The 24,190-nt window shown below is 48.1% G+C and overlaps 1 protein-coding gene across 3 annotated transcripts in view; it reads left to right on the forward strand.

Moving 5' to 3' along the window:
• The window catches only part of LOC123516175 (protein abrupt-like), a 238,935-nt gene extending 215,534 nt beyond the window's left edge, over positions 1-23,401 (forward strand). For 2 of the 3 annotated variants that reach the window (XM_045275356.1, XM_045275357.1), the window contains 4 exons: positions 652-769; positions 907-1,675; positions 1,922-2,002; positions 14,411-23,401. In XM_045275356.1, the coding sequence (XP_045131291.1) occupies positions 652-769; positions 907-1,675; positions 1,922-2,002; positions 14,411-15,309 (1,867 nt within the window). In that variant the 3' untranslated portion in view covers positions 15,310-23,401. Of the gene's footprint in view, positions 1-651; positions 770-906; positions 1,676-1,921; positions 2,003-4,389; positions 8,766-14,410 lie in introns of those variants that run through there. The other variant, XM_045275358.1, reaches the window with a different exon arrangement.
• The last annotated feature ends 789 nt before the right edge of the window (positions 23,402-24,190 follow it).

The raw sequence follows: 24,190 nt of genomic DNA on the forward strand, positions 1-24,190 counted from the left end.
CCTTCAAGACACTGATTATCTTCATGTTTAAGAAATGACGTGTTTCCTTGTACGTGAAATGCCTCGGCAGGTGTGTGCAGCGAGGGACAGGAGGGTAGGCAGGGCCTGTCCGGTACACACCTGTGTCCCTCTCCAATCCATGTCATTCTTACCTGTAATACGAAATTAAAAATGTAAATACCAGTAAAGTTAACTTGGCCTTATATTGAAAAAATAATTTATCAATAATGTTTGATGTCTTACCGCATTGTTCCTTTGTTATGAGAGATTCCAGAGAATGCCAATCACTGTTGCCTTGTTCGAAATGCGATTCCCGTTTATGATGTTGTCTGACTTTTAAAATAATAAGCATGAACCACAACAATATTAACAGGTGCAACTAATCATTTCTTAGAATCTAATACGTGAGTCAGTCCAACCTGTGATATATTGAATAAGAACAAAGTGTCTTAACTTGTCAGCAGCAGGTACCACTTGACAAGTAATACAGTTTCAATTTGTATTGTAATATATTGCAGACCCGGAGGCTATGGTGGTTTTAAATTTAGTGTAGTGAATGTTTGAGGATGTGAGCGTGCATGCGTGCGTGCACACACACGCACAGGTATAAGATATAGGGAGAGTCTTCACTATAGCTTTTGTAACCTGCAGAGAGCTTCGTGACCAGGAGGAATTCGTGGACGTGACGCTGGCCTGCGAGGGTCAGCAAGTGTCGGCCCACAAAGTCGTCCTGTCCGCCAGCAGTCCCTACTTCAGGTCGCTCCTTAAGGTGAGTGCAGGCTTCAGGCTCACCACCAGCCAGCGTGTTTGCTCGTTAAAGCAGTACCTCCTGACACAAGTGAATTTTGAGCCACTGATCCCTTTTGTTCAGTCATGAAGTAAACTTTGTACTTTTCTGCGTTACAGAACAATCCGTGTGACCATCCCATCATCATCCTGAATGAAGTGGGCTACAGCGAGCTCATCACACTGCTGCAGTACATGTACCGTGGCGAGGTGCAGATCGCCCACGACCAGATCAAAGACTTCCTTAGGACAGCCAAGCTGCTGCAAATCCGCGGACTGGCCGAGGCCGCCGCTGAGTCACGGTCACGGTCTTCTTCAGACAGCCGCAGCGAGAACGGTCAAGGCCGAGAGGTGCCCACGCCTATCCCGAAGACTGAACCTGCCGACCTGGAGGAGGACGGCCGACCGCCGGACAGTCCTAAGGTCAAGAGGATCAAGTTATGCAGCTCAGTGGGGCCGCCGCCACCATGCTCCCCCTCCCCACACCTGTCAGGGGGCCCTAGCCCCCCAGCCCCTACGCCGCCCATCCCCAGCCTGCCTCTCAGCATGGCCAGTATGGCCGGTCTGCCCTCCTTGCCGCCCATAGGTTTACCCGGCTCCTCTCTACCACTGTCCCTGCCTTCCTCTATCACTGCCCTGCCCCCCGTAACCACCGCCCACCCATCCTCCATCCACCACGGCCGCTCCGCCCTCCACACGCCCACACACATGAGCCAGCAGCCATCCTTCCCGGGCCTGTACCCCGGAATGGGCTCCGACGACACCCAGGATACCATGGGCAGCGACCGCTCCGAGGACCGCGACAAGTCCCGCCATGACGAGGACGACTACGAGCACGAGAACACTCTGGAGAAGATGTCCGGCCTGGCCAACATGGCCGCCCTAAAAGGTGCCCTCACTACCCCGCCACCAAGGGGCGACAACCCACCTGTTCATTACCATTACCGTTACCACTTGCCATTACCATTACGACAAGCGCCAGCCTGAGGCGTGCTGCTTAACAATTAAAGTGTTGTCTTTAGTATATTATAAAATTCATTAATTTTCTACTTTCATCTTCTAAGAAGTGTTCACAATTTTTCCTTTATTTGAAATTATAAAAACTCGACTAATAAGAGTGTGTGTTCCGTGGCAGGATTCGGAGGGTTCCCCGGGCCCTCGGGTCTGGCGGGCCTGGCCTCGGCCGCCATTGGGTCCAACACCGACAGTAACCCTGGTAAGTACCCATTTTCTCTTACGGAGCTTTTCCCATCTTCTGAATGTTCTCCGTTATCCGTTTTCCACATCGGCTATGTCTGTTTTTTCTATATACCTTCTTTTTTATATATTAGTCTTGACTGAGCCATTTTTTACGCCATGATCTTTGGACTGACTTGAGAGGAGTTAGCATGGGTATGACCACACTGCCTGCATGCTGTCTTGCTCATGTTCACATTTTGGCCTCTGCTATGACCTGACCTGACGTCCGGCCGCGGCGGGGCCACACACTCGCCCGACACACTATACACTCCCGGCCAACTAATACCACACTAACTGAATCAACGTATCTCACAGCAAATTAACGTAAACTAACAAGCCAATATATTTAAAACAAAATTGATACACTACGTATGTCTGACTCTAAAAAAGAGAACGTGAAGAGAAAAGTTCCCCCATAGGCCTCGCGCCCGGGCGAGAGCCAAGGCTGGTATTCATCGTGTCCAGCGTGGCCGGCATGCACGAATGGCCCTGGAGGTTAAAGCTGGACCGCTCCCTCACTTCCCCTCCTTCTCTTCCTCCACTCCACTCCACTCCACTCCATGCCATGCCATCCAAGGGAGAGGCACTGAGAACGCCCAGCCACAGAGACTCTTTAACATTATTACTACTAAAGACATATATGTACGTATGTCTCTGTTTATATATATATATATATATATATATATATATATATATATATATATATATATATATATATATATATATATATATATATATATATGGGTGCGTGCAGCGCGCTTAGTTCTTTCCCTTGGTATGATCACTTGTGTAGGAGCGAGCCATGCCACCTGCATCTCGCGCCGCAGACACCAGCGAGACAATAACATTCCGAATGTAAATTGGTCCGTTGGGGACACAAAATGCCACTCGTCAATAATTTCAAGGATTCGATTCCTTTCACATTTTGCAACTACTTCCTTAACCTGATCGAGAGGATGGTGCGAGACTGGCGAACCGCTACGAAAATAAATAAAATTCGCCATCATCGCGAAAGTAATCTGGCGGACTTGTGCGGAGCCAACACACGGGAAATTAAATCGAGGAGCGACTTACGCGTTTCAAGTTTTGAAGTTGGTAATGTTTCGGGGAGCGTCTTGATGGCCGGGCGAGAGAGTTTATGTTGTTACTCTTGCTCCTGAAGGCAGTGTTGAGTTGCTTTTAATGGCAACATAACTTGACATTTAATGACTTCTTTGTCCGTAACGCGTCCAAGTCTGGGCAGCTGAAAGAACAGCTCATGTTCAGCAACTGCCTCTGAGTGTTTCTCGATGAACCTTGAGAGCGGCGAGACGTGCGGCGTGCCACTCGTGTGGGCGTCGCAACCCCCCCACCATCACCCCAACCCACCATGTAAAATGAAAGAATTACATGACCCTTTACTAAGTTTAGTTGGTCTGCCCAGTGTGACGAGCAGTCTCTAAAGGATAGGTCGAGGCTATCAAAAGGGTAGAGCGTGGTGAACAGGATACACGCGTAGTGGTCTGCGAAGTCAGATCTAGTACATGCGAGTGGCGGCGCTCCACGAATGTTTGATGCGGGCTCGATCTCCGAGGCAAACAAATGAGTACAAAATTGAAATAAGTGTACTGTACATACGTATGTGAATGACGAGACAAGTAGTCAAAAGCGGCGCAAGTAAAGGATTAATTATGGCTCCAATTCAAAACGAGTACCTTTTCGTTGGTAAGTTCATGACTTTGGGGGCGGCGCGACACAGTCCTGCATGCAGCACACCACCCGTACCCGCTGACTCTGTGGCCTTCCCGTCTGGCCGATACAGTTAAACGTTAAGTCTCACAGAAACGTTTATTGAGCGGCGAAGACAATATGGTCGGAGGCTGGCAGCCCCCATGGTCGAGGCCCTTGTGTAGTGGGGACCACGCGGGGCTGCCGAGGTCCCCGACTGTGGTCTGGCCTGCAGAACCTGTATTCCTGTCATGCTTAGTAGTTAAGGCGAGGCGTGGAGGCGGTACGTATGTGTGGGGCCCCGAGAGGGCGTCGGTAACTGTGGTTGGCATCTCTTTTGAATTTTTCCCTAGTCATTTTTTATCTATTTTATTCTTAATATTATTGCTACATTGGTGTAAATTTTTCACTGTTCAGTCGCTTAACGTTTGTTTCTTCTGAGTGTCATATTCATCACTTGCATGGTTTTTATATCTTTTTCTCTACCATTTGTCAATTCTTAAATCTTTATTAAAGCTTCACTTGGAAGCTTTTTTTTTTTGTAAAATCAAATTAATAAAGTTGTTTACAAGACTAAACGACTTCGTGCTTCACACTAAAAATTGACGGCAAATTCCATGAGAGATCAGCTGACCACAGTGCTGACGTCACTTGCAGGGTGCACGGGGTCACGTGACCTCGACCTGTCTGTACTGATGTCGCAGCTGGGGGCCCTCGACCCCCCCGCCCCCCACCAGCAGGGTATACAGCTATCCCCTGCGCCTGCATCCACGTCCTCAAAAGGCGGGGCGGGCCCACTGCAACTGTGGCAACACCCCCAGCAGCACTCGGCACAGCAGCAGGACCCACAGCAACAGCAGCAGCAGATTCGGCCGTGGTGCGAAACTTGTGGGCGCAGCTACAGCACAGTGGGCAACCTGAAGCAACACGTGGCTAACGTACACGGGCGAGGGGAATGGGTGACGTGTGGCGTGTGTGGCAAGACCTTCAAGACGCGGCAGTACCTTCAATCCCACCTACTGCAGCAGCACGGCATTAGGCAGCGGCCCACTCCACTCCTGCCCGGCCCCTCCCATCCCTCCCACCACGACCCCACCCAACTCCCATTCCCCCACGAGTCACCGTCCAGCTCAGCCCAAGCTTCCACCTTCAGCCCCGTTAACCGGCCTTTCCAGAGCCAAACTTCCGCAGTGAACCCGTCACTTCCTCAGCCCTCTGTCCCCGCCGCGTTCAATAACACTATACAGTCAGCGACAGACTTCGCCAACACCACACTAAACGGACACGCTCACCTGCCCACCTTCAACCAAAGTTCCTCTTCCACATCCACATCCTATTCCACCTCCCAAAACCGCAACCCTAACTCAGCGCTCGGCCCAGCCCCGCCCCAGCCAGACAGCAGCGGGCAGGCCGCCAGCCCCCCGCCCCAGCAGGTCAAACAGGAACGATTCAACGGTTTTAACATCAAACAAGAAATATCCCACGATAATTATTATGCAATATAACCAAGGATTTCTTAGACAGTGCAAAAATATGTACAATTATAAATATATATACATACATAAAATGAAATAATGTATATGTTTATGTAATCTATGTATGTATGAGTATTATTACCTACGTGGGATACTTCCTTGACGGAGTGAGCGACGAAAAGAGGAGGGGATCTCTGCCATATCATTGATTTGTGTATGAATTCTTGCGGCCAAAAAAAATATTTGTGGTGCGTGCGTGCGTCCGCCAGCCTGACTACCTGTGTGTGTGTGTGTGTGTGTGTGTGTGTGTGTGTGTGTGTGTGTGTGTGTGTGTGTGTGTGTGTGTGTGTGTGTGTGTGTGTGTGTGTGTGTGTGTGTGTGTGTGTGTGTGCCAGTGCCCAGTGCTTCCATCTCCTCGCCTCACCCTGTACTTCTCCTCGGTCGACACTAACGTTTTCCATGTTCCTGTTTAGCCGTAAACTTGTTCTTAGCCTAAGCTGTACAGTCATAGCATAGAGATGCCTTTATATTTGCTACAGTTTGCTTAGTGTTGACAGTGCGTGACGTCGTCTGTGGCTGGCCTGAGAGGCGCCTGTTTCTTGCTGGCGGTGGATGAGCCGCGAGGCACGTCCCCGACACGTCGAGGAGCGGCTCGGGGCTCGTCTGCCGACGGTTCAAAATGTCTGCCGTAGCGTGTTATGCTAGTCTTTATTTGGTTGACTAAATATCATCGGGCCGTGGCACGTCACCTGAAGCCTCCATGAGGCGGTTATCGCCTCAGTTACAGTAGTCTGTGGGAGACAGCGTTGTCCCTTGGTGCTCTCAGCCTCCACCGTCGTCCGCTCTCTGCCTTACATACCCATGACGACTAAGCAAAGACTCCTATTTATGAAAATTGATGAAAATAATCGTACATACTGACAAATGTGCGGCGTGTTCAGATTACTGAAGGCGTGAGTCACTAGGGTGTGTGTCGCGGTAAAAAGAGGTGCACCTGTGAGGCTTGTCACGCTAATCCTGTCCGCTGCCATTCATCATCTGTCTATCGCGCCTTTCCGTCTTTTTTCCCCCGATTAAAGAAGAAACATATAATTATTTTCCAACCAGCAACTTTTATTATGTTGTGGCCGTACTCAAAGATAAGAAATAACACCTTGTGTACTCTCAATGAGTCTGCAAACCTTAGTTATGATAATACTCCTTAATTACGCTATTGATCACGACAACCATGATATTTATGTATATAAAAAAATAGTTAGATGCAAATCTTCCAGTATTCCTCTAATCATATCTTTCACGTTTCAAATTGTTACATTATAGCTACGAATAAAAACGGTTACGGTAATGACAGGTTTCTGAATGGATGAAAACCATTGCTGATCATCCCGGAGTTGATAAAAAGGTATCTTGCGTTATGAGGTTTACTCTTATGCGATAAATGTCTTGTTTTAAACTTTACAAGATCCATAATCCATTCTCGGTCATGTATATCCGTCACGCGGCCGCACGACATGCCTGCAGCTTTGCCTCACACCGCCAGTCACACCTGATAGTGGCTGCGCCTTTACTGCCTGCCCGACGCGCGCCTCCCTGGATGTCTGACCTCAAGCTTGGACATCAGTCAAAACACGAACGCTACAGCAGAATCAATCAATAACCCTAACACAATAAGGACAGGACAAGATCACACTATCATAATTTAACTACGATTCCTTAGTATTATCAATTAATCAATTAACATTTATAATTAATTTAAATAAATTGTTTCTTTTTCATTAAATTAAGTTTTCTCTACCATTCCCGATGATTTACATTACAAGTACTCTAATGATGATAACACTGCGCTGGTTTGTTCGCTATCTCCTGCGCGGCGCGAGAATGGTGGCACGGCAAGACCCACTGGCAGAGTGAGGCGGACGTTGCGTGTTTCCTAGTCAAGGCGATCCCCTCGAAAGGCTCAGGTGGCGACGCGCCCCTCACCACACAAGGCTCGGCGCCTGAATGCAATAAATTTCCATTTGTGAACTTAGATTTAAGTGAGCAAGTGTTTAAGTAGGTGATCTCCGCGTCTGTGCAGCACTGCGTGTAGCCCACAATGCCCGTGTGTGTGTGTGTGTGTGTGTGTGTGTGTGTGTGTGTGTGTGTGTGTGTGTGTGTGTGTGTGTGTGTGTGTGTGTGTGTGTGTGTGTGTGTGTGTGTGTGTGTGTGTGTGTGTGTGGCTGTGGCAAGTGGCGTGGACTACAGGCAGTGCTCGTCCTCCCAAGCGAGACAGAGCGTGGTGACAACACGCTAACTGTCAACTATATTAGCCTTTTTCTACCTCATGTGAACGGCGGTACCAGGCCCCTCCCCTGGTACACAGGCTTCCCCTACCCTACCCTTCCTTCCTGGTACTAGTCTCCCACACCCCTGCCCCATCCCTTTCCCTGGTACTTGAACTCCCTCGTATTCTTTTCCTTAGGACTGAGGCTAGCCCGCTCCCTAGTGCAATAATTTCCATCCCCACCTCCTCGTATTACCCTAGTATACCTGAGCATAGTAATCAAGCTCCTTCTTAGCGCTTACCACACCTTCCTACTACCCTGGCTCACCTTGTCACCCTTCCTGCCACTTAGTAACTTGGTAGCTCATCCCTGTCACTCTTCCCCCACCCACTAGTATCTTGTATTCCTATTATGTACATGTTTTCTCCCTCTGCTCTGACTTCACCATTCCACGCTCGTTAAGCTCATTTTTACCTTCTTTATGTCCTCAATTTGCCTCAAGCCACATGGCCCTCCCGCAGCCATCCTCATAGCGTGAAAAGTTCGCTTTCTGCTTTAATTTTTTTTATTACTATGATTATGCGACCCGGTTCTGTTCTCCCTCCTACTCTTTCTCTTTATCATCTTTACTCTTCCTTCCTTACTTAACCCGTTTCACTGCCAGTACTTCTTATATTAACTCTGCCTCCTTATCCTTATTCTCCTTCTCGTGCCCTCGTTCCTCTCTCCCCGTGCCCGACCCTCGCCTGGCTCCCGCCGTCATGTTAAATCAGTTTAGTTGTGAGTATGCTTTCGTCAGCTTCTTGTGTCGGAGTGTCAGAGGGGCCGTAGTGTAGTAGATGCTGCCCCGACATGTGATAGAAGGATGAAGTGAGTCTATAGGTTAGTGTGGTGTTGTGAGGGAAGGGCGTTAGGGCTGTGTTAAGCTGTACTGGGTGGGTGGGTTTGGGGGGCGACGACGACAACACGCCTATCCTTCACTCTTTACTGTACAGGCCGAGGCATCGATGGCCTCCGCGAGTTAAGTCTATGTTAGACTATCACTGTGAACGGTTATGTCCTCTGTTAAGCTGCGTTTGGCGGGAACAGTTTACGCTCAACACTCAACGGGGCGACGGTGGAGTGTTGGTTGGTGGTGCTGGTGATGGTGATGGTGGGGGGGATGGTGGAAGTGTTGTTGTTGTTGTTGGTGCTGTGTCGGAGGTGGTGAGTCCCGGTGCTGGGAGCCCCTGTGGTCCTTCTGTCGCCATAGTGAGGCTGTAACTATTGATGCTTAATAGAAGTGCCAAGTAAACCGTGTGCTCTCATAACCCTTCCCAAAATGTACCTGTGTCCACTCAATACTACGGATCCAGGTGTAATGTCACGCTTCTCCACTGCATTCGCCTATTCTCCCTCTAGATAAGTTAAAAAAAATAGATACACTATCGACCGTAAGCTTACAAACAGGCAAACAGACACCCTCATCTTGGTCTGCCTCTACCGTAGCATTACTTAACAAAAACAATCCTATCTTCGTTCAAAAAACAAACCTACAATAGTTTACGTAAATATAAATCACTTCCCAGGATCGACATTACCTGGTTCACGTGTAATATTGATTGTCAACTTAAAAATAAACACACACACACACACACACACACACACACACACACACACACACACACACACACACACGAGAATTTTTGTACAGAAATTAGACTAAAAAAAGAAGAAAACAGACATACTTCAGTGCAAAAACAAGAGCGGAAGTAGAAAACGTAGATACAGACATTAATTCTCACCGCTGGACACTGCCTGTTTCGCGTGTAATATTGATCCTCTGCTTAAAAATACACGTAGAGTCGAGCAAGTTACCTGCACGCGAGAAGAACAACACATCGACAACAGTTCCCCATTGAGCCGCCTCTCATTCATGGGTAATACTGACCTTACTCGAAAAAAAACAGCTTTTGTGCAAATCTCGAAACGAAAAGAGAGAAAAAAAAAAGGGAGAAGTTCGAAATACCAGCGTCAGTCTTCGTCGGTTGCGTCTTGTTTATTTCACGCTCCCACGCGCCTCGAGGCTCCCACAGTAATGCCTCGCCTTCATGAATAACAATAGAGAACGGGAGGAAAAAGTTCACAACCTTCAGCTACAAACAGAGTATACGGTGGACATTCACACCTCCATCATTCACAGCAGTCAGACTTGCTGTGTGTGTTTTTTTTCGCTTTCCTCCTCTCTCTCTCTCTCTCTCTCTCTCTCTCTCTCTCTCTCTCTCTCTCTCTCTCTCTCTCTCTCTCTCTCTCTCTCTCTCTCTCTACCTGCACAGACTAACACACTCCTCCTCCACCTTCCTCTATAAAAAAATAAAAAAGGGAAAAAAGGAAAAGAAAACTGATCAAGAAATGTTTTAAAATAAGTGTCTTGAAATTCTCTCTTAAAACATTCAAGTACTTCGAATATACAGATAGACATATAAGGGCCCGCTGTGGTACAGTGGAACCACGCGGGTCGAGGTCTTCAAGCGCACAAAGTTCAAATCCTGGCCACGGTCCGAGTCTAGGTAGTAGGGCTTTCTTACTTGGGGAAATGATTCACGGACAGGTGGGATTTCAGATAGAATGTCTCCTTTAGCCGTTAAATTCCCATGAAAAGTCTATGAAGTATAATAGAAATAAAGGAAGCAAGAAGGTAAACTGGCAAGCTCTGGAATTGTCTGCGTGATTATGTTTTCTACCTTATGACTTCAACTATCTATAAGTACATCTATGGAGCCTTCTTCAGTCACTTTTACGGGAACAACAATTAAAAGTACATATATTTTTACGATATTAACTAGGCTCTCTCATATATATATATATATATATATATATATATATATATATATATATATATATATATATATATATATATATATATATATATAAGGGGGGAAAGAGACATCATGGTATATACATCACAGTCAGCCCTATATATTTCTGACCTGAACTGAATTTAACTGACCTGACATAAAACCCAAGCCATACGCGTACAAGCACCTTTTTTTTTTTTTTTGTAAAGAATTTGACCGGTCTCTCTCATATCAAAAAAGGAGAAAGAGACATCATGGTGCATACGTCACAGTCAGCCCTATACATTTCTGCCCTAACTTGACATAAAAGAATTCAAACTACACGCGTACAGGCACGGTCTTTTTCAATAGAATTTGACCAGGCTCTTTCATATAAAAAGGAGAGACATCATAGTACGTACGTCACAGTCACCCCTATACATTTCTGACCTAATCTAACCTGACCTGACATAACAGAACCCAAACTACTCGTACAGGCAGCTGACAGAACAATACGTAATGAAGATTTGACTAGCGAGGTTAAGCAAAACGTAGCCATTGTTTCTAAACTGCATTCGTATTACGTGGATACAGACAGGCACACCTTTATGCTGGCCAATTACTTTTCCTCTCTCTATTTTTCCTTTCTATTTTTTTTTTTTTTTCACGCAGCAAACCTATTCTGGAACACCATTTGCTTCTTTTTTTTTTTTTTTTTTGCTATTTTTTCACCAGGTTATGATTGGCCAGTTGGTGTTAGAGTCTATTTCAACCTGCCATCCAAGTACAGGAGAATAGTAAAAATTGAGGGTCTTACTTAGCTGCCTTACACACACACACACACACACACACAGTCTCTCTCTCTCTCTCTCTCTCTCTCTCTCTCTCTCTCTCTCTCTCTCTCTCTCTCTCTCTCTCTCTCTCTCTCTCTCTCTCTCTCTCTCTCTCTCTCAACTCCTCCTCCTCCTCCTCCTCCTCCTCCTCCTCCTCCTCTTCCACTAATAACGCGATCTAATACTATACCGCTGCATGCAAACCTCACCTTCCTAATCCCGTACAACATTCATCTCTGCGTCACAGGAACAACGTACTCTTTCCCACACGCTCCTTGCTTTATCTCACACTCCACACGAGACACAGTGCGCTGACTACACCAAAAGGTCACGTTAACTACCCATCCTCCACTTACCCTATGAAATGAAAAGTGTACGTTTGAAAATGGAGTAGTTTCGAGCATTAGCAATACAGGGTAGCTATACGTAAAGGTGTCACGCCGGCACAGATGACAGAGTATACCGAACACATGCAAGCTCAACATTTTTCCACCGAATTGAACGTATAACCCGGATAAAAAGTAAACATATAGATAAATACATAAATAAATAAAGTAAACCGTTAGCAGAGGGGAACACATCGAAGTAAAAAAAAGAGTAAGTACCACACGCGGTAACAAAACAGAAAACCCAACGGTGGTGGCAGCGGCGGTGGGCAGGTAGTAGTCGCTGCCGATAAAGGCCGCTAAAGGTCAGCGTGCTTTCTAGCGATTGTTTTGCTGTGACCCCCTCAGCTCCCCACTCACGGTCCGATGAATAACAGAGTTCGAGGTGGCAGTAGGAGAAGGCGAGGAGCTGGGGAGATGGGGAGCTGGGGAGATGATGAAGGGGACTGAGGGGAGGGAAGCTCTGCGGGCGAAAAACAACATGCCTTAGGAGTTGATTTAAACTCGCATTGTCCGATACCCTGCGGTGGGATTAAGGACCTTATTTCTAACATTTCATCGTCCTAAGTCTTACAATGACTTTGTAAGAAGAAAAGGAAAAGTACGAAAATGCCCATGAAAACCCAACCAACCATCACTGTGACCTTGAAAATCCCCGTGAAGAGAAAACAGGAGTTTTAGATAAGCCTGAAACGAACCACACAGACGATTTACAGACGTTATCACCAAAGTAATGTTATATCAACAGTGCATTGCTCGTACCGTGCATCCATGTTGTGATAAGCGGTCCAAATTAATCAGAATATTCATAGTCATTCGCAACAAACTAAACTATGCACATTTGGATAATTTCGAAGCACACCTCGTTACCTGACACTTGACAACTTGCTAAGTTCCTGTGGTAGGACCTGTGAAACACCTCATTAAACTCCGTTGGCCTCAGCAAGTTAAGGGAGCGTGTTGTGACCGAAAAGACATCACTGCTTCCTGCTGCAGATGGTGTCATCACCCTCCCTCAGTAGTCCATTCATAACCATATCGGGTCCTGGACAGTGGCAGATACAGTGATGAGACTAATCACTACACAGGCTGGCACTCTACAACCTGATAGTGGCGAGTTTCAAATTACTAATTTGAAAAATACCTGTAATGCGGCCGCAACTCTCCAACCCACTGATGGTATTCAAGGTCAAGAAATAAAGATATTTTCGATGTAGAATGCTGAGTAAAAATGCACAACATCTGCACGGACTCTCGTCTTTATTAGCCTTGAAAATATAAACCCAATGATACCGCGATCGAGCCAACGCATCCCTCGACTATGTACGCATGCGTGCACAGATCAGCGTCACTAAGCATCGGTGTACTCTATGCCGGAAGCAACCATCAACCGCATGAGAGAGAGAGAGAGAGGTACCGGATTACGATACACCATCAAACCTTATTGCCACACGCCAGTGCACAGGTCAGCATGCGTTCTCCCCGTAGCACCGCGGCGCCTACCGGAAGTCACATTCCGTGCATCTAGCGGCACACCCAGCCGGCCACGCGAGCTGCTTGACACGGCTCTGCGGCACCCTCACTGCAGCAACACAACTTTAAAATCAGTGCAGGCTCCTCGTAAGTCAAGGGCGGGCGGGCACGGGTTAACCTTCACACCGCCACAAAACATCTCCGCCGAGGTGTTCCAGAGGACAGGAAAACACGCCCCTCCTCTTGGCGCCGAACGAAGTGTCCCTGTGCCTCCGCGTGTCTCCCCAGTGACCCTCTACACACCTGAGACACACGAAGAGTGGTGGCGGCCATGCGGTACTTTGGGTACGACTGCTACGCCAGAAATATATATAAACTTCCCACAATAGTGTCCTGAAGTTCAATCCGGTGATGGTCCACACTCATTACGGAGACATAATAATATATAAAAGTAAACTACCCAATAAAATAAAGTAAAATACACATGTCCAACAGCTGTGTGTGTGTGTGTGTGTGTGTGTGTGTGTGTGTGTGTGTGTGTGTGTGTGTGTGTGTGTGTGTGTGTGTGTGTGTGTGTGTGTGTGTGTGTGTGTGTGTGCTGTAGTAGAATGAACCACACCTGACGTTCCCAATCCTTGATATCACTCTTTTAGAAACAAAAATTCTTCGATTTTCTTGGTTACATGAGAGGAAGGAAAAAAATAAGCAAGTAGAAAAAATCTGTTAATTGTCGTTTAAAAGAAAAAAGTTTCAAAGCGGGTATGGTCAATTTAGTTCACAAGATGCCTTAATACTCTTATCTTGAAGTCACACGAAGCCGGACAAAACGAGGCAGTGTTCCAAAGTTTGTGGGTGAAAGAGCGAAGAGGCTGATTAAAGTTTGCATTAGTAAGATGATTAGACTCGGAATATACGTGCAAAGTTCAGAGCATTGGAGACAAGAGAAAGGATGGGACGGGGACGACAAGCAGCAGGTAAAATAGCCACTATGGACAAAGGTTGAGGGGAAGCAGCAGCAGCAGTAGTAAAAGGAGTGTATGTCGTGTAAGTTAAGGTATTGGGGTGAACTCTTCTATGAGATGACGCTTTTTCTTATGCAGCCACGGGAAGATTGTGATGGTGATGGTGTCGGAGGCACAGATGGTGAGTGGTGACAACATTAACGATCAATGCTGACAAGACGCTATTTCCCTTGTGACTAACTGTACTACTGTGGTCCCCAGACAATTGTGAACCATTCGGGTGCCAACCAAGCTGAGTCAGGTGTTATTAGGAGTGTTAGGCTCACACACTTCCAAGGGAAAACCACCTCTAGTCAGTCCAAAGTGTCACTGTCCTCCTGTACATAAATAAATGTTGATATAATAATGTTACTGATATATCACTTGATATTCATCCATGCATGTCACTGATGGAATGTTCCTCCGACAGGTCGTCCCCGCTTTGACTTCTACCGTGTGCGTGCGACAGACCCCCGACCGTGCCACATCTGCGGCAAGATCTACAAGAACGCCCACACGCTGCGAACCCACATGGAGGACAAACACTCCAACTGCAATGGGTTCCGGTGTGTGCTGTGCGGCACGGTGGCCAAGTCCCGCAACTCCCTGCACTCCCACATGAGCCGCCAGCACCGCGGGGTAAGCACCAAGGACTTGCCGCTGCTGCCCATGCCCTCCCCCTGGGACCCCGAGATGGCCGCCAAATATATTCAGATGGTGGGCGGTGTCGGCGAGGTGGTCAGACAGAACTACCGCCGCTCAGACCGCGACAACTCAAGCAGTGACAATGGGTCTGCAAAAACCACTTCCTCGCGAGACCGAGATATGGACAAAACACCCTCATCCCAGGAAAACGGCGGCCTCTACCTGAAGTCAGACTCCGGCGTGCGTGACGAAGACGGCATGAAGGAGCGTCGACCATATGACGCCATCAGCCGCCACCTCGACATGTACACCGGAGCCAAGCCGGCAGGTGCTTCACTACTGGACACCTATCTGCAGATGATGCGAGCCACGGGCATGGACCTGGCCACGCCCACCCCTGACAGCCTGCAGGAGGAAAGGAAATTCCTGCACTCTCGGCCACTAGGCGGTGGCGTGCTGGACCTCACCCGTCCGGAACTGATGCGCAGCAGTGTTTCCCCGCGGGAAGATGACCACGGGGGAGGCCAGGCCTCGGACGGCTTCAGCGAGGATGACATGGGCAGTGTGAGCGGGGAGGCGCCGGCCCCGCGAAAATTGAGCGGTGGTGCTACGGTGGTGACCGTCACCCCGCGCTCCCCGGAGCCCTCCGACACCGAGGACGACGCCAAGTGGGCAGTGCAATAGTGACCCACCACACGCAGCCGTGCAGCGTCACACAGCAATCACAGCAGTGGTACAAATAACACAGTGAATGCAACAGAGAATAGCATATGGGCGTGTGGGCCGGTGTGAACCAGTGCTAGTGGGTGGACCCGCCCTGCCGCCCGTGGGCCGCCTTCCCCATGCCCTCACTCTCCTCCACCACGCATCACCTCCTTTCTACCTCACTCTTTGTGCCCCCTCACTATATGCCTAAGACAACTCTGCCCTCACTCACGGTATCAATAGTTGCCTTTATACCTTTCTCATCAATGGTTTCCGCCCGTGCCACAACCGTGCGGAGCCGGGAGGGCGTGGTGCGGGCGTGGGCGGGGGCGGCACACGTCTCACGCAGTTGTCAGTTCTCAGGGACTCGTCGGGCTTCACTCCCTCCTGTACATATTATAACTCTCTCACTCAGGCCGGCGGTGGCACAGGTGCGAGGCAGCCCGCCCACCACCACCCTGGCTTGCACACCTGCACGCCCACACACAGTCACACACATACACGCACACACACACACATACACACAAACATAATTACAGTGCACAAACGCACCAGGAAAATGTGCACATAAATAAGACTTTCGTGTAGCAGCCGCCTCCATGCTAAGGTCAACCCGTTGGTGCCCTCTCTTGGTGCTTCAGATTTTTGCATTATGCTAATTAAGAGCTTAATTATCCTTCAAAAGAATGGAAGCTTCACATGTCAATGGTACACACGTCTGTGTCGACTCACGCTCTCTAGGTCACCAATGCATCAATAAGCAAACGCTCTCAAGCCACCACCACTGAGGCACCACCGGGTGTCCAATGTTGACCCGCAACACTCGCAGCAGCAGCACCACCACCACCACCATGTCACTTGTTCGCGCGGGACAAGACACTCAGGCGGAACACACTGGTGCATCCGTGTAGCTCCAGTCGCCATGGTCTCAGCATTCCTCTCTTTTTATTTATTCTTTTTACTAGATGCAAGATATTTGGTTTCAGTTTTTATCTTAGTCTTGTACAGGGATGGACCCCTTGACTCCTCAGATCCCCAGTTTGTGATGTGATCATGGATTTTAAGCTTTCTGCAGTGGAAGGAAAAAGAAGAAAAAAAAAAAGCCTTTCTATTGAGGGTTATCACTGTAACACTCCCAAGAGCCCCTCACTGCACGACGCTCAAAGTCTCTCCTCCCATCCCTAATACGTCTGCTGTCCTTGACTATACACCTTTTCTACACCTATTTCGGCACCTGTGTTACACTTGCTTCAACTGCTTCCCGATATCATACTATACTATATCTATACTACTACTACTACTACTACTACTACTACTACTTAAACTACTGCTACTACTACTACTGCTACTTCTACTACTGCTATTTCTTCTTCTTCTACTACTACTACTACTACTACTACTACTACTACTACTACTACTACAGTGTATTTTGTGTCTGTGAATTCTCCGTCCAGCCAGGGTAACCCCACCCGCACAGACAGCTTGAGTCGGGTCTCTGCTCAGTACAAAGTGTGTGAGCGGCCCGGGCTTGGGCTGCCCCGTCTTGATCTCAGTGTAAATACCCGCCATTGCAACAAATGAATCCCCCCTCTCGTCCCCCACCCCCGCCCACCCCCCTCACCAGAAATTCCACCACGCACTCACACTTTCCACGTGAGTTTTGAAGATGTTGATGATATTTACAGCTCTCATTGAGGGGAGAGTTGCTGAAGAGTGTATTTCAACTCGCCTTGCATGATGTAAGAAAGCAAGATAGCTCAATTGGTATCTTCAAGGGCTCTGTGTCATGGGAGACGTGTTCAGATCCCTCCCTCGCGACGCACTCTCTCCTCGTCAGCTGTATTTATCATTAACCTCTATGAAATGATATTACAGATAGTCAGGTAGATTTCAGGTACCAGATCCCATATCGTTATTTTTGTAATGTGTTTACACACGGTTCTCAGCCATTCCAGTTGTATGGTAAAAACTGCTCTGTCCAAGTCATGTTGTCTCAGCATTTCAAGTGCAACTAGTCAAGGATTCCGTAAACAGAAAAAACACAGTTGGTGTGCTTTTTAGGATGCACTTCCACTATGCTTAGCAATGAATATGCGATAAACTGTACATTAACCTAGAGAGATATATAACACGTGGCCTGCGCGGCGCGGCAGTAGGATCTGTAGTGTCTACCTCATAGTTGTACAGTAGCGGGTCCTGCGGTGACACCCGCGTGGGTTCCGCTATCACGCCCCTGGCCAGTGCTCACCCCCACCCCACCCTTATGCACGAGTTTGCCCACAATCCTGGGCTTGTAGGCTCGTTGAGAACCACACCTGATCTTGAGGTGTGCAGTCACGCCCCCCGGGAGATGATTGCCCACTGGTGAGCAAGGTACGCGACTGGTCAGGACGCTGCTGCCACTGTGATGGTGCCGGGCGGCATGCGGTTGCGGCGGCGGTGCCCACGCGGTGGTGTTGCTGCCTCCCACTCCCCGCACAGTGTGTCTCAGTGTTGGGTAGTGTAGTAGAGCCCATAGTTAGCTATAGTGTTAATGTAAGTAAGGCACCGGTAGTTGTTGTTGTCTGTTGCAGCAGCGGTGGTGATGACGCGGTCCGAATTACTGACACAGCCGTGATGCGAGGGTGATAAGGTACACGTGCCGTGCGCACCGTGGTTAAACACAGCTGCAGGGAGGCCGCCCACACGCCCACGACTGCAGACTCGACGACGTCAAGATAAAGGATGTTTAAGTCTGCCATCCTGTGAGGCGAAGGAAAAGCAACGGTATCCTGGCCGACCCTCAGCACTGCAGGTCCCCAGTTAGCTCTGTACACGTATGTTGCACAGCATCTATGCAAAAGGTGGTGTTGTAAATGGTGCTGCAGTGGCAGGCGAGGGCGGCAGCCCGGCAGCAGGTGTGGCCGAGCGAGGTCAGGATCTAATCATGACCGACCTGCCATATTCTCAGCAATACCAGTGATTCAGCCCGCGCCCAGCCTCAGCCCCAACCAGCCCACAACTATGCCGTCTGTTATAACTACCATTACCGCCCTACCCGCCATCCCCCCCAAGCGGCCGCCGCCCACCCACCGGTGTGGCGGGGGACGCAACAACCCAGCAGTATTCACCGTTGAGGAGTATTGACCTATCCAATAATCCATAGTGAGCCATGCAACCACGTCTTTCCATAGAAGTATTACTAGCCATGTAGTTCCGTCAAGAGGCTGGGGGCGCGCTGGGTTGGTCTAATGGTGCTGGGTGGGCTATGTGTACCCTCGGAGGCTCCCTTTGGGAATGATTGGGGTGGTGACCATACAAGACAAATTTTGTGTGTCTCTAACCCATAGAAAATGACATAGGAAATAAGTTATGTTAATGGATCTATATAAGGTAATTCATAGGCCTACTTAATCTACTAGGTTGGTAATGGCATGCTTAGAACCAAGGTTTGGTACGGTAGAAAAGCTGACGCAGTAGTCGGCGCTGCACACTTGTATGGAGGATGAGTGTTAGATTGTTTAACCAAGAGTCTGTAGTCGAGGATCATCATTCACATACGAATTACTATTCTAGGTTACTCTAAGTTTTGTATCGCCTAAGTTATGGTCATCTCATTTTATATTAACAGATCTTACTTTTTTATATTTGTTGGTATTATAATTATTGTTACTTTACCGAATTAGCAACGATGCTTATTTTCTAGGTTAAGTTTACAAGTTCCTAGTTCTTAGACACGTCAAGTGAAGGCGGCCAAGGGGGCTGCGTGTCTGGTGAGCGGCGATCAAGGCCTTCCCTCGAGAGGGCAAGAGTAAAGGTTCAGAGGCTTATCCCGAGGCGCCCCACACTCCAGTCTAGAGTGGCGCTTCACAAACAGGACACAGAAAGCACCGCCCCAGACGCCCGGCCCTTACTGGCTCGCATAAGTGATCATTGTCCGAATTTTGCCGCTTCCAGTGTTTATTTGCTACATGACCAGGCCTTAAAAGGCCGCCAAGATAACTAACGTGCCAAGCATCCATTGTTGATAGTTTTCAGCTAGTTTCATACATTTCATTTTATCCGAAAAAGCTGTTCTGGTTGTTTGTTTCTCATTTTCTGACAAACTACATCAAAGCAAACAAAGGTATAGCAGAATTATGTTTAGAGGGACAGCTTCCTGTTGATGGTCGAGATGATAGTTTACAGATTTCTCCGGAGACCATGATGTGTGTAATGTTCTGGAGCCCTAGAGATTGTAGCCTGTACTGTTACAACCTGTGCTGTGTAGTGCTGTAGCGAGACGAACAGGGCCACACAGGAAGCCCCCTCCCCCTCACTCACTGTTGAACACCCTGCACAGACACAGTGGCGCCCCAGCCCGCTCTCTTCAGTCCCCCTCCCGCCATGCTCAACTCAAACCTCCCCGCGGGGCCAGAGCCAGGGCGTGAAGACATGATGTGTGGTCCTCAGTCACTCCGCTCCACAATACACAGACTATGTTTTGTATTTATTTTTCTCATAAATGTACTACTGGTCCCCACAGCAACTGCTACTCCATAAGAATACTGAGTGGAAGAACTGTGCAGTGTGTTGAACAGGTTATAAGATACTGTGCAGTAAACTGTACACCTAGATATGGTACTGTGCGATTTGGAGGGTATTGGTCAGAAATTTAGAAAAATGTGCAAGTAGGACAGTACTGCGCACCACTAGTTACTTCGTGGGCTGGTAGTGAATTACGCCAAGGTTTTGAAATGGGAGGAATGAATACACACTGATGTAGACACGAATACTGCTTGAAGCAACAATTAAGGCTTCCCCTGTGTCACATCAGACAAGTGAGACCTGCGTCCCAACCTGTGGCGCCGGTCTTGAGCAAGCTGATGTACACTACACTCATGCACATAACACCCATCATCACAACAAAGTACACATGATCTGTAGGAAGAAGCCTGTATATGTACATGTACGCGCGTCTCTGTGCAGCTTTTGATGACGTCTACTGTTTTGTGTAAGTACGTGCCTATTTTTTCGAGATTGTAAACATCAAGTTCGTCACGCTATCTCGCCTCCTGTTGTACTCGCTTACGAATGTCATTACAGCCGGCTGCCGGCCACCCCAGAGGAGATATTATATTTAGGTTGTTCGCTGCACAAAACAGCTGAGGCTGGCAGTCAGGCGACACAAGGCTCGCAGCGAGACCAGCGTCAGGCAGGTGGTGCCCGACGTTCAGAACCACCCCGGTGATTAACAACATTAGTGACACGGTGCTTCAATATGAACATTAGGTACTCTAAGCTCTACTATACTCTGTGAAGAACACTTATGCTTCATCCTGAGAGGAAAACTACTGTTATCATGTACACTTGTATGTTACTTATGTTTTGGTCAATTCCAAACTCTGCTGAGTTAGACTCGCCGAATTTTCTTCTATATTCAGGATGGCTAAAGGCCATCATAAAAGATGTAACTTCGGCTTTTGAGGCCTTTAAACTTGTTTGTTAAGTCGCGTGATTGGCATTGTTACGACAACACGTCAAATAGTGAAACAGCACCCCTTTGTGCCTCGCAGAGTCACTCTATCCCTCATGGGTTAATTCCATTTCAGAATCTTGGAGGAGTGTGTGTGTTTAGATGAGGCTCTATCAGCACTGGTGTCCCGGTCAGCCCCGCCCGGCCCCGCCCGGACCCGCGTACCCCAGCCGTCGCGGGGAATCGGAGCGACCGAGTCGTCGGCCAGTCAGTGGTGTATTGTGTTCGTTAGCGACAGGCAAGGGTAACCCAGAGCAGTGGACGCCGCTTGCACCTGCGGTAACTTGACCATCAGTTTGTGTACGATTAATTATGACTCTCATGAGGCCACCACCGGAAATGTACACATACAGTACATACTAGTTCTCTATTCCATGACAAACCTTGCCTAGAGAAGTTTCTTTCTAAAAGAAAAAGAAAAGAAATCAAACAAAAATATCGGCTGCATTTTTTTTTTTTCTATCTCTTTGCATTTCGTGAAAATAGTTCAGCCTCGCCCCCTTCCATGCCCTCAGCAGGAGCCTTCCCACGCGGAGGACTGTCCCAGAAAGTTAGACAACACACGAGCTGGCTTAGGGTGCAAGGGATTCTAGCTCCCACCATAACAACAACGGCCTCGGCAGCAGCGGCAGGCGGACGGTAAAATAGTGTCACAATAACACACATGGCGTACTCCCCTAGCAGTGTTGCAAGCGGCGTCTTCTGTGCCATAGTCCGATAAACTACCTCGTCCACAACCCGGTACCTCACGCCCCCAGATAAATCCCGATAGGTAAGCAGCAGCAGCGTGTAGAGCGGCTGCCTCCTATAGTTCATGACTATAGATTAATATTTTTATTTCTATTTCTGATAACCCAGCCTTCGCTCATACCTACTACAACATGAATTCCTGCTCCCAATGGATCCGCTCCGCGCTCCTCCCTATAACGTGGAGTGGGTCGCCCTCCTACTCCCTCTAGTAGTTAGCAACCCAATCAACCTATTGACTTCAGCCCAAACCATATCGGCCCAGAGCAACCAAGCTTCTTTTCGCAGTGCCATACTCCAGGCGCCGCTCCGTGCCAAATACGCAGTGGCGTGTGGTTATAGTTTTACAAGCAACACTTCCGCCTTGATTCACACGTTGCCTACGAGCCCACAGACTGTTCCATAGCCAAAAGAATGCTATAGCAGCACCACACAGCTGCCTCGTGGACGTTAGCCACGAACCAACAGTGGCCATTCCTGAATCCCGAAGCTCAGGATCATGCGAATCAAAGTGGAGGTGGGGCCACCCTCTTCCCTAGGTCGCTCCTATACCGAGGGGCGGCCACCCCTTGTATCCTACCACAACTCCTACACAGATACCTAAGATGTTATAATCTACCTATGCAATAGAACAATAGACTGTTAAATTGTATCCGTTTACTCTCCAAATGCCAGTTATAACAGCCTCTCCATGACAGCGCCAGTACCCAAGGCCTTCTGTCTGTTAGTGTCCTTAGCCAAGAGTTCTGAAATATGATGATGACCAATCCTAATTGAGGACTGATGCCCATTATTTCTGCCGCAATAATTAAAAAGTTAATTTCCATATATTTCACAGCTCTGGCTTTGGCTATTTGTTGATTAGTCGTTAACGAGTCGTAGCGTTGAGTGTGAGGGTCCGCGCGCGCTGCGGAAGTCTACACTCGTTCAGAACAGACAACCGGGACACCAGCCTGTGCCAGCGAGGGTGATCATGGGGGCCACAGGAGCTGCCGCTAGAAAGTATTCGTGTGAAGTTGTACTTTTATTGTCGAGCTCCGCCTGTGAGTTGTGTAGACCAGTTATGGCTCCTTGAAGTCACTCTTCTCGTGAGGAATCGGCACCAGCTTGAAAGACAAGCAAACTGGCGTGTGATGAAAGGCGATTACAGCTTCAGTTCGTCCCCGAGTCTGTCCCGATAAATTACAGTGGATCTTTTAGCACCGTGTTCGACGACCTTTACCTTAGAATAATTTCTTCCTTCAAGTAGAACTATAATCTTGACTTCAAGATACTGATATGCACGCCGCTCCGACAAGGATTAGTGCATCACATCTCTCTCTCCTCGCCTACTAGCTTCTGCCTCCCTCCCTCCCTCACTCCCTCCCGCCATTCTCCTCTTGGTCTGTCATATATCATCAAACCAAAGTCCAAAACCTTCAAGAGAAGAATAGCCAGTAAATGTTATTCGTTGACGTACCTGTCTCTCTCCCAGTGGTTCAGATTCATTCCCCCCACCAAGAGCATCCATCACACACACACACACACACACACACACACACACACACACACACACACACACACACACACACACACACACACACACACATCCAGCTCCTTATGAAACACTGTACTCATCATTCCATAACCCTCAGGAGCCATCCTTTCATTCCTAACTCAAGCCCTCGTCAGCACCTCATCACCCCTCCTCACCCCTCCCCCCCCCACAGCTTGTCACCACGTCCCGCACTGTGCTCTCGATTTTTCTTCGTTGTAGCGTGCGTCGACTAGTTACATCAAGCTAAGTTACAGGTGGATCACGCCTGTGCCTGCGGCGGCGACATGTAGCGCTATAGGGACACATGGGTGGGCAGGCCCTCTCGCCGGCCTCCTCATCCCCGGTGCAGCCTCAGGGAAGAATCAGGTTCATTGAATGTGGGTTATATTGCAACCGCATGTTTTATGTCGGTTAACAGAAAAAAAAAAATTAAGGATTGTATGTGCATCTGTTTTATAAATGTTTGGGTTTATTGAATAAAAAAAGAATCACATATAAATAATAAAATGTAAGCAAAACATTTGCGGATAAAATATAACAAACAAAGCCATCAACACGCGGTACAGTCCCGCTTCACTGTGGCTGTGCCCTCCAGCTGGTGGAGCAGCGGCCCCGGCTCCACCACGCGTCACGACACACCACCAGTCTGAGGTTCACCCGAGACTACGGTGCTGATTATCACAAGCTCTCCAAATGCATCTGAGCTAGTACAGTCAAGGTTTCGTAAAGTTTTATGTTCTAAAAGTTTATATATATATATATATATATATATATATATATATATATATATATATATATATATATATATATATATAAGTTTTGTAATATTCCCTGATCGATGGATGAGTTCAATTTTCGTGACTAACGTGCACCAAACCTCGACTATACGCTCTAGCCTGCACACTATGTAGCGAACGTACAACTTTCGGCAGCGGCAGGCGGCCCGCCCTGATTGTGAGTAACAGGCTTCCAATCGCCCGCCTGCCCACCCAGGATCCTTCTCTCTCACTGCGGTCTCATGTACCTTGATACTATGCACGACAATGAAAGCCCATGAGATAATACTTACATATAAGAAATAA

Source organism: Portunus trituberculatus, chromosome 40 (assembly GCF_017591435.1).
Source record: "Portunus trituberculatus isolate SZX2019 chromosome 40, ASM1759143v1, whole genome shotgun sequence".
In the NCBI taxonomy this organism is placed as follows: domain Eukaryota; kingdom Metazoa; phylum Arthropoda; class Malacostraca; order Decapoda; family Portunidae; genus Portunus; species Portunus trituberculatus.